The sequence below is a fragment of the Mus caroli genome, chromosome 8, assembly GCF_900094665.2.
Source record: "Mus caroli chromosome 8, CAROLI_EIJ_v1.1, whole genome shotgun sequence".
NCBI lineage: Eukaryota > Metazoa > Chordata > Mammalia > Rodentia > Muridae > Mus > Mus caroli.
This window is the reverse complement of record NC_034577.1, coordinates 62,023,134-62,033,956: the sequence shown is the minus strand read 5'-3', so window position 1 is coordinate 62,033,956 and position 10,823 is coordinate 62,023,134. Positions and strand designations below refer to the sequence as shown.

At 52.5% G+C, this 10,823-nt stretch overlaps 2 protein-coding genes across 2 annotated transcripts in view; both read right to left on the bottom strand.

Annotated features, from left to right (window-relative positions):
- Positions 1-2,715: 2,715 nt before the first annotated feature.
- On the bottom strand, positions 2,716-6,979 carry Lpar2 (lysophosphatidic acid receptor 2). Its single transcript, XM_021170552.2, has 3 exons — positions 6,851-6,979; positions 5,278-6,019; positions 2,716-3,318 (listed from the first exon to the last, which is right to left on the bottom strand). Exons 2-3 carry the CDS (start codon positions 6,008-6,010, stop codon positions 3,005-3,007), a joined length of 1,047 nt encoding a protein of 348 aa, XP_021026211.1. The 5' UTR covers positions 6,011-6,019; positions 6,851-6,979; the 3' UTR covers positions 2,716-3,004.
- Positions 6,980-7,687: 708 nt separating this feature from the next.
- Positions 7,688-10,823, bottom strand: part of Gmip (GEM interacting protein) — a 14,070-nt gene continuing 10,934 nt past the window's right edge. The window contains exons 20-21 of the mRNA XM_021170008.2: positions 9,056-9,113; positions 7,688-8,960 (exon numbers count right to left, since the gene is read on the bottom strand). Of these exons, the coding sequence (XP_021025667.1) occupies positions 8,581-8,960; positions 9,056-9,113 (438 nt within the window). The 3' untranslated portion in view covers positions 7,688-8,580. The remainder of the gene's footprint in view (positions 8,961-9,055; positions 9,114-10,823) is intronic.

Below are 10,823 nucleotides of genomic sequence, written 5' to 3'. Positions count from 1 at the left end.
TGTAGACCAGGCTGGCCTCGAACTCAGAAATCCACCTGCCTCTGCCTCCCGAGTGCTGGGATTAAAGGCGTGCGCCACCACGCCCGGCTGGCTCAGTACTTTTTAAAGCGCTTGCTACTCAGGTGTGAAGACCAGAATTCAGAACCTCAAAAATCCACATAAAAGTGGGGGCAGGAGCAGAGTGTCCTGAGTATGTCTCCTGCCTTGGAGGGCAGAGACAGGGGATTGCTCAGAACAAGATGCCTAGTGAGACTAGCTGTATTGGTGAGCTCTGGATGTGACAGAGACCCTGCTATGTTGACTAAGGTGACCCTGCCTTCAGGGCTGACTTCTGACACATCTCCAGCCTCCACATGCAGAGGTGCATCCACACAAGTGCAGAAATCTGTAAATGACGAGGCACTTTCCTTTAATCCCAGCTCTCAGGAGGCAGAGGCAGACTGATCTTTGTGAGTTAGAGGCCAGCCAGTGCTACACAGTGAGTCCCTGTCTCAAAGAAACAAAAAAGCATAATGCCTCTAAGTGGAAAAGGGAAAATAAAACGTAAAGGCTGACAAGATTAAATCCCTGGATAGCATCTGGACGGTGCTGACGGAGGACAGCCACTAAGGACAGGTGACAGAGCTGAACTTCTGCAGGCCATCAGAAGTCCCCAAGTCAGGATTCAATTGGCTGCCTCCACCCATCCCTAAAGTGACCCATATCTAGTATGCCTGGAGCTCCTACGAGGTAGGGAAGGGATACTGTCCTTTATGGACACCTGGCTGCAGGGACACTGTCCTTCATGGACACCTGGCTGCAGGGACACTGTCCTTCATGGACACCTGGCTGCAGGATCACTGTCCTTCATGGACACCTGGCTGCAGGGACACTGTCCTTCATGGACACCTGGCTGCAGAGGTTCCTGGGCAGTCACCTTGGAACATGAGGCACAGTTTTGCCAACTGCAGAGAGTTTCTGTGGCTGTGTGATGTTTCGAGTTCTGGAAACGTTTTCAAGGGTGTATGAGTGCTAGGGCCCCATAGGCAGTGTGGTTGGTTGGTCATGATTTGTTAGTAGTTGTGCTCAAAGAAGAAAAAGGAAGAAAGAAATTAGATTCACAGATCTCAGTATCTCTCTCCCTCTTTCTTTTTCTATCTAGTGACTGATGGGGTGAAACCAGAGGCATAAAGAGTGGGGAAAAGAACCCACAAAGAAGCAAAGGCCCACTGCAATCCAGCCCTTCAGTTCAGTCTGCATTGTTTTCCTTTTGGACATGGCTCACGTGATAGAAGATCTGTGCTGGGGAACTTGCCTAGAGTGTGCAAGGTCCTAGCCATGGGAAAAGCCGGACGCTGACTGGAGAGAGAGAGAGACGTTTTCAGGACTTAAGAAACTAATGCTTTAATGCCTTAAGAATTTGGCCTCAGATAAGACAGAGGTTCAAGTTCCTGCTGTTCCTCGGCTGTGAATCCGAGGTGAGAACATAACCCAGAGCAGGGAGCCAAGTTCATGGCTCACACTGCCTGCTAGGAGGCTTCTCTGGGGAGAGAGGGAGGGAGGGAGGGAGGGAGTTAACCTCAGGCCTGGCATATCTGAGGTCTTGGGGGACTCAGAAGTAGAAAGTCCAAGGGACACTGAAGCCCTTCCTCATGGAGTTTTCTGGTGCCCTCTGCATAGCTGTGCTTTTCCAAGCTGGGCAGTCAGACACAGGCGCAATATGGCTTGTCATTCCTAGCACTCAGGGAGCCAAGGCAGGAAGAGACCTGAGAGTATGACATTAGCCTGAGCGGCACAGTGAGCTCTAGGGTGGACTGGGCTGCACTGTGAGACTCTGGGTCTAAAAAAAGGGGGTGAGGCAGGCAGAAGGAGAAGGTTTGCACAAACTAGAAATCACCCTAGGTTCTTTAAGAGAGAGCTGGGTAGGACAGAGGCAAAAGGAAAGAAACTTTTGTAAGACTCCAGGAAGAGACAGAAACTGGGCATGGTAGCATATAGCTCTAATCCCAGCATCTACGATTCTGAGGCAGGACAATGGGTTCAAGAACAGTCTAGTCTATGCAGCAAGTTCAAGGCTGGCTGGGGCCATGGGATTTCATGTTGAAGGATTCTTGGCAGCCTTGAGTCATGATTCCAGGACACTGGGACAGACTGACTGAAGTAATGGCAAAACGCCTGCCAACCAACAGAAAAAATCCTAACCAAACCAAACCAAACCCCACCTCTGCAACCTCAGGGTGGAAAGGCTGGCTCTGTGTCATGGGGTCCCTCATACTAAGGGAGGCAGGTGAGCCCTCAGGCTGCTCAGCACATGTAAGGAATCAGCTTCAGTACTAGCACTTGGAGTCAGGACCATCAAGAGTTCAAGGCCATCCTCACCTACACAGTGAATTCAAGGCCGCCTAGACTACATGAGAGCCTGTCTCAAAAGCAAAACAAAACAACCAAAAGCCGCCTCAGGAAGACAGTACCCCTACAGTCTACCCTGTAACAGTAGGTGGTATAGCCTGGGACAGCTCTCACCTCTTCTGTCCCAATAGCTACAGCACCATGTAGGAAGCAGCAGTCCACAGACATCCAGAGATAACACAGCAAAAATATGAAAATGTCTGTTAAAAACCCTAAAACCTGCTGGGCGTGGTGGCGCACGCCTTTAATCCCAGCACTCGGGAGGCAGAGGCAGGCGGATTTCTGAGTTCGAGGCCAGCCTGGTCTACAAAGTGAGTGCCAGGACAGCCAGGGCTACACAGAGAAACCCTGTCTCGAAAAACCAAAAACCAAAAAAAACCCTAAAACCTGAGATGATTGAGAGCCAGACGGCCAAGTCCCATTAGGATGCTCTCCCCAGGCGCACGGACGGAGATGTCCCCAAGTCCCTCTGTCCAGGGGCAGGCAGACTCTCTGTCCCTGGGGCAACGAGTGTTGAAGAGCCATGCATCTGCTGGGCTGGCTTGAGTCAGAGGCTCTGCAAGTGACCATAGGCTGCAGATGAAGCTCCAGTCTCCTTCCTGCCTCAGTCCAAGATTTAAAGGGTGGAGTCCATCAGTGGGCGGCCATTCTCAGGAAGCATGATCCGGGTGCTGGCGCCCGTGCGGGCAGAAGCTGAGTAGTGGGTAGACTTGTGGCTGGACCAGCGGAGACACACGCAGCAGAGAAGGCGGCGGAAGGTGCGGCGCATCTCAGCGTCTCGGCAGGAATACACCACGGCGTTGACCAGTGAGTTGGCCTCAGCCAGGAGCAGGAAGTACTTCTCCACGGCCAGAACGTTGCAGGACTTACAGTCCAGGCCATCCAGGAGCAGCACCACCTGGCCCGGTGTCCAGCACACCACAAATGCCCCTGCGGGACAAAGGCCGGGAGTGGCGTTAGCGGGGTCGGAGTTGAGGGCTGACTATGTGAGCCACCAGGAGACTTGCCCAAACAGCTCTGTGCTCAGGCAGTGGCCAACTGAGTGGCACAAACCACACAAGCTACTTGTATGGGTTGGCCTGCTAAGAGGGGACAGACACTTTCCCTTATTCGCCTGCCAGTGTGATACCTTTCCTAACTGGGACAAAGTATCCCGGGACCCTTCTATAGAAGATTTTTTTTTTTCTTTTGGCTCTTTTGAGACAGAGTTTTTCTGTGTTGCTCTGGCTGTCCTGGAACTCACTCTGTAGACCAGGCTGGCCTCTAACTCAGAAATCCACCTGCCTCTGCCTCCCAAGTGCTAGGATTACAGGCATGAGCCACCACTGCCTGGCATGAAGATTTGTTTACTAAGGGATGGGACAAGTAGGGGTGGGGGTGGGGACAGGTATCACTGGGGAGAATCAATCTTGGATGGGAATAGTGATATAGTGGTCCTCCTGTACCCCAAAGCCAAAGTAACCACACTAGCCCTTACTAAAAGCCCCACAGAGGGACTAAGGACCCAATTCAATTCCAAGGGCCATAGAGTACAGAGAAAACTGACTCCCAGGAGCTGTCCTCAGGTAAATTGTAGTGTGTGCGTGCACACCCACAAAATAAATTACAAAAGGATTTATCTTACTCACATGTGTGCATAAGTGTGTGTGTGTGTGTGTGAGAGAGAGAGAGAGAGAGACAGAGACCACATGTATGTGGGTGCTGGAGGCTAGAAAAAAGCATCAGGACCCTTGGGGCTAGAGCTGCAGATGGTTATGAGCTGCCTAATGTGGGTACTGGGAATTAAATTCGGGTCCTCTGGGAGAACAGGAAGTACTCTTAATCACCAAGCCATCTTTCTAGCTCCCCCCCACAAATAAATAAACCCCAAAGGGGAGCCAGGTGTGGTGGCACATACCCATCGCCCCAGGGAAACAGGAATAGGAAGATCAGGGCTCTGAGGCCTGCCTCAGCTACAGAGAGAGCTTGAGGTCCCCCCTGAACTTCATGAAGCCAGCCCAGTGTGATGGTGCTTATTTTAATCCCAGCACTCGGGGGTGGAGGGCAGGGGGGCACAGAGGCATGTATCTGAGTTGGAGGCCAGCTTGGTCTACCAAGTGAGCTCCAAGCCAGCCTGGACTATACGGTGACACCCAATCTCAAAAGAAAGTCAAATAAACAAATAAGCAAAAGTAACAACCAGGGCTAGAGAGAGATGGCTTTAATGGTTCAGAGTACCAGAGTTTTGTCCCCGACACCTACATCAGACAGCTCAAAACTGCTTGTACTTTCAGCTCCAAGGGCCTAGGATGCCTCTAGCCTCAGCATGCACCCGCACACATCTGCACAAACCCAAAGACAATCTCACAGTCACACAAACACACATGCACAAATAAAAAATAAATCTGAAGAAAGGCTGGGGATGTAGTGAACCACACCTTTAATCCCAGCATTCAGGAGGCAGAACTTTGGGTTGAAGGCCAGCCTGCCTGGACTACAGATTGAGTTTCAGGACAACCAGGGCTACAGAGACCTTATCTCACAAAACAAAACAAAACAAAACAACAAAACAACACCAACCAGGGCTGAGGATGGCAACTGGTTGCAAGAATGCTAGCCTGCCCTACCCCTTGATAGACAAAGGCAAAAAGATAAGGATAAGGTCATGAAGCCAGCCTGGGCTACTGTGAGGCTCTGCCTGAAACACAATCAATTAAACAAAAAAGACCGCTAAGTGGTTTCCTTTGAGAAACAGGTGAAAACCGAGGCTAGCCTTTTCTCCTCTAGTAGGCTGGCATTTTTTCCTCTTTGGAGTCTCTGCTTGGGAAACCCCCCCCCCCTTATTGCTTCAGGGTCCCAGGGACCTATGGCAAGTCCCCTCCTAAAGCTGTTGTCAGAGCACCCACTCACCCAGAATGATGACAACCGTCTTGACTAGGCTGAGTGTGGTCTCTCGGTAGCGGGGATGGCAGCTGACGTGCTCCGCCATGCGTTCCACCCGTCTACGCACATAGAAGAAAATTCGTGTGTAGACAGCTACCATGAGTAGGAAGACAAGCAGGCTGGATAGGGCCCATGCAGCCAAGTAGGAGCGGCTGAACAGGGGCACCATTCGTGAGCAACTGTCCAAGTCACAGAGGCAGTGCCAGAAGTGTGCAGGTAGCAACCCCAGACCCAGTGCAGCCGCCCACACACCCACGATGAGTGTGACCACACGTCCCCGGGGCAGGCGGCTGTGTAGCTGTACCGCCATCACACTGCGGTGCCGCTCCACAGCGATGGCCAGCAGTGTGGCCACTGACGCCGTGAGGCTGGTGTCCAGCAGGCCCTGTCGCAGGAACCAGCCTTTGATGGAGAGCCTGGCAGTACGTGGGCCAGTATGGAACATGAGGAAGAGGTAGGCCATGCCAGCGAAGAGGTCAGCCGCAGCCAAGTTGCCAAGCAGGTAGTATATGGGCTGGTGGAAGCGTCGGTTGGAGGCGATGGCTGCAATAACCAGCAGATTGGTCAGCAATACCAGCACACTGACTGTCAGTCCCAGGGCCACCACCACCACATCTTTGGGGCGCCAGTGAAGGCTGAGCTCCTTGCCGCTGTTATTATAGAAAAAGCCGATGGTCTCGTTGTAGTAGCACCGGCCCATGATGGCCGCCTGTGGATACAGAAGACAGATCAGTGCAGGTGGCCCCTGATGGACGGGCACTTGAGCAAAGCAGTGGCCAGAGACTAGAATCAAGATTGGGTGAGTGCAACCTACAGGCTCAGAGGCCCTCTGTGCAAGAGGTCTGTGGTGAAGGCCAAAGTGACCTTAAAAAAGTAATTTCTATTTATTTACTCATAAAGCAGGGTCTCTCGATGCATCCCAACTGACCTAGAACTTGCTTTGAGACCACACTGGCCTCAAAATCAGAGCCTCTGCTGAATGCTGGCATAACAATTTAAAACGGCTTTCGGATCGACTTTTCTTTTCCTTTTTAAATCTTAAGAACCCAGAGCAAATGCATCCACATTGCAATTCTGTGCCACGTGCCACTAATCCGTGACCGGGTTGGACACCTGTGGTTTCCGATGGGTGTGGGTGGGTTGGCTGGGGCAGCACAAAGGCGGCGTGAGCTGCAGGGGTTAGCCTTAAGATCAAACTTGTGCCAGGGTCCTTGCACAGTGCAGAGGCCGGGGGGCGTGTGCACACCAGAGCGAGGTCCGTGATCAACACCCGGAGGGCAGTGCCAAGGCACGGAAGGGACTTAGCGCGAGCAGAGTAGACAGAGACCGCCCAGAAGTTTGAGTTACAGGCAGGATTCCGCGCAAGAGCTCTGAAAGCAGTCCATTCCTGGGTGGGACCGAGGGCCAAGAAGGCCTCCAGGACAAAAGAGGGTATTGCAGACAACCCTGGGCTAGGAGAAGGATTGTGGAGAAGAAGGGGCCGCGCCTCGCTTTCTTCAGCGGCCTGCACCCACCCTAAACCGGTTGGTGTTGGTCTTACCTGCACATCCAGTCAAGCGGCAGATGGGGCGGGCTCGCGGTGGGTTGAAGCAGGACTAAGACCCATGGCCGGGCAACCGAGCGGTTGCGCAGCAGCGTCCGGTGTTCCTGGAGCCCCCGGCTGAGGAGGCGGGAGAGGCGGGGCCTCAAAGCCACGCCCCCACCTGCCCTAGCTCTTGGCCCTTGGGGGTGTCCCGCCCCCTGGAGAGTCCCACCCCCACGTCGGAAGTGTGATCTCCTGAAACTGTGGTCATTTCACCGCCTCCCCACGGCCCCCTTTTCCCACGTGGGGCACCCTTTCTACTCCATCCGTCCCCCCCCCCCCCCCCGCACATCTCACGTGCTTGCCCTTTCGCGCCTTTGGGGCTGAGTCACCTGGCAGTTGAAAAGATCCACAGCGGGGGGCCTCTGCGGGCGCCCCCCTGTTTCTGTCCAATCCTTTACCGAGCTGCAAGCCCCGCCCCACTGTTCCATGGTCAATCTCCCCGCTGGACCCTCGCCCCACTGCTGCTACACTACCTTGCTTCCCGTGGTCTCGCCCCAGCCTGCCGCTGGCTCGAGCCTGCAGCAGCCTCCTCCCCTGACCTCCCCCGGTTCCCAGCACACAGCCCCATTGTCCCGATTATCTGCACCGAGTTGTATTTGATTGTGTAGAACCGGATCAGGGACACTGAGCTGAGTGACTCATCTTAGGCTCCAGGCCCTACACTAATTGCCTGTAGGTTTCCAAGGGTGTGTTTTAGAAGCCTTGGTTCGCTCATCTGGCCCTTAATAAAGGGTTAAAGACGCTGCTCTTACTGGTGACTTATTGTTAGCATTCCAGCACAAAGACAAATGGGCAAGAACAGACAAGATTTATTTTATTTTGTTTTTCTGAAACAGGGTTTCTCTGTGTAGCCCTGGCTGTCCTGGAACTTTCTCTGTACATCTGGCTGGCATAAAACTCAGAGATCCTCCTGCCTCTACCTTCTGAGTGCTAGGATTAAGTAGAGGTGTGTGGCACTACCGCCCAGCGGACTTTTTTTTTAATTAAAATTTTCTTTTGTTTGTGCATGTGCATAGGTCAGACAATTTGTAGGGATGGGCTCTCTCCTTCCACTAAGTGGCTCTGGGAGGTCCAACAAAGGTGAAGCTTTACAGCAAGCACTACTGCGGGTCAGCCCTCCTGCCGGCAGCAGGATATGGTTTTATGTGGAGGTTGTACGAACACAGATTTGGCCAGCACTTGGGAGGCAGAGGATTTGTGGCTCACAAAGGGAGCTCCAGACCAGCCAGAGCTACACAATGAGTCTTAGCTCAAAACAAACAAACAAACGAAAGGAAGGAGTAAAAGGAGACAGGACTGGGCTGCAGGCACCTGTTAGCCACCTGCTAACTTGGAGTCTGTTATGGCTGCAAGTGTAGTAGGGCCAGGAGCCATTATGACTGAAATAGTCAAGACAACCGTCTCAGAGGTCAGAGACTCGGGTAGTCCCCATGGATCTGTATTGACCATTGAGTCTTGACCCCGAAACACCTGCACCTGTGTTGCCTCGCTGTTTAAATCTCCTCTGGCAGGGAGATGATGGGACACTTCAACCAAGTGTCTTGGGACTCCCACAGGTAGGTAATCTTCATTACCGGAACTTACTGGTAACCCCATCTCTCCCCACACCCCACTGAATTGGTTTGGTCACCAGGTTGGGTCAGGGACCATCAATTCAGTTCTGGGTCCCTCAGGATGGTAGGTGGTCAGAGGTGCTCTTCAGACTCCTCAGGCTCTGGGTCAGCACAACAGGTGGTCCTGGACACAGCATCACTGTTCAGCTTGGAGAGAAGCCGGGCTGTCTCCTGGGTGATCTCAAAGTGCTTGGGCAGAGGGTTCCGGCGCAGGGGGCTGCCTTCAGGGCAGGCAGCAACAGGGCCCAAACCTCGTACCCTCAAACTACCTCGGTGCACTGCTGAGACAGTGACAGGAGTCTCCTCACACAGCTTGGAGGCCACCAGAGCCAGGCTGGAGAGTTGATGAGTAACTGGCCGCACACCTCCCCGGGAATACTTCACTGGCTGGCGGCTGAAGTGGCCCCGGGATTGTGCTCCCAGGGCCAAGTCCTCAGGGCAGTGGCTGGACCCTGTGGAGCGGTAAGTGCTAGGCATCCCCAGGTTCTCTGGATGTACTCCCCGCCAAGCAACCCTGGGGCGAAGTGAGGGCTCTCTAGACACTCACCATCCCCTGCCCCATCTCTGGTGTCTTCTACCTCCTCCTCCCTCTGCAGGGTTGCAAGCTGCAGGAAGAAACCCAGAACGTGACTCCCAATAGTAAAGTCCCAGTTTAGGGATTTCTGGAGATAAGATCAGTAAATTAAGAGGATTCACTGTGGAAGCATGAGGACTCCAAGTCTAAATGCCAAGCATGGCTGGGTGCTTGTAACTTCTGTATTGTGGGGTGGGGACAGGGGTCCTGGGAGCTCTTTGGCATGCCAGTTCAGCTTCAAGTTCAATGAGTGATCCTATCTCAATGCACTGTCTGCATGTAGCCAGTGGTCATTTGCTGCTCCCCTTGTGCTCACGGGGACTAGCAGAGCCATCCCTTCTTTCCTGGTGCTGAGAAGCAAACCCAGAGCCTCTCACGTTGCCACAGAGACTCATTTGCAGACTGGCTCTGATTCCTTCCTGCTTCTCTTACCCAGGCAGTATAACATAGGACTGGAGATGGCTCCCACCCCAGGGCCTTTGCACTGGGCTGTTCTACTGCCTGGTACAGCTTTCCCCAGATTTGACCATGCCTCATTTTGCCCCCATGCCATGCCAGTCTTTGCTCAAATCCACCTGTCCCAAAAGACTTGCCCATATTATATTTCCTGCTGCAAACCCCTCTGGTCCTCACCATGGGCAGCACTTACTCCATCTTCCTTTCTTTACAGGACCTTAGAATGTTGCATGTGCCCAATTTCATGATGATTTTTGGTCTTCTTCCTCTCGGANTCAGACACCAAAAGAGGGAGGGGTCTTTGAACATCTATCTAGCTCACTCATGTACCTGCAAGGCCTGGTACTTGATACTTCTAACAATGGGTGCTGAGTTGGCCCTGCTGTTTATTATAAACCCATTGAAATGGCTAAGTGGGTAAAAGTAACTGCCATTGAACTTGGTAATATCAATTTGATCTCCAGACTGTACAGGGTAGACTGAGAGAACTGATTCCTGAAAGTTGTCTTCTGACCGCCACACCTATGCCTCTGTGCCCCCTCCCACTAAATAAATAAGTTAAAAAGCCCTAGAGTTTGGGGGTAAACACCCATAATGTCAGCTCTTCTATGGCAAGATGGGAAGCCCTCAGGAGACTCAGCAGACTCTTCTCTGACCTCCATCATGTCACGGCACCCACGTACTGCCACACACTAAGAAAATACACCCTCCCCCTCTCTCTCATTGGTTTTTCAAGACAGGGTTTCTCTGCATCCTGGAACTCACTCTGTAGAACAGGCAGGCTTTACACTCCCAGAGATCTACCTGCCTCTGCCTCCCAAGTGCTGGGATTAAAGTCATCACCATGCGTAGCCTAACAAATAAATGTTGAAGAGAAAGGGAGATGATCGGAAAGGAGGTGCACACCTAACTGCAATCCTAGCATTCAAAGCACTAAGGCAGGAAGATCACAGAGAAAGGCCATATCTCAAAGTCAGATAAAACAATGGAATAGGGCTGGTGAGATGGCTCAGCGGTTAAGAGCACTGACTGCTCTTCCAGAGGTCCTGAGTTCAAATCCCAGCAACCACATGGTGGCTCACAGCCATCTGTAATGGGATTCAATGGCTTCTTCTGGTGTGTCTGAAGACAGCTACAGTGTACTCACATAAATAAATAAATAAATAAATAAATAAATAAGTCTTTAAAAAAAAAAAAACAACAGCCAGGCGGTGGTGGCGCACGCCTTTAATCCCAGCACTCAGGAGGCAGAGGCAGGCGGATTTCTGAGTTCGAGGCCAGCCTG

What these genes read in the sequence shown, in the direction of transcription:
- Lpar2 (XM_021170552.2), bottom strand. Translation starts at nt 6,010, where the DNA reads ATGGGCCGGTGCTACTACAACGAGACCATCGGCTTTTTCTATAATAAC. An exon ending in GACGGTTGTCATCATTCTGG is followed by an intron (nt 3,319 to 5,277) that starts GTGAGTGGGTGC and finishes TTTGTCCCGCAG; the next exon opens with GGGCATTTGTGGTGTGCTGG.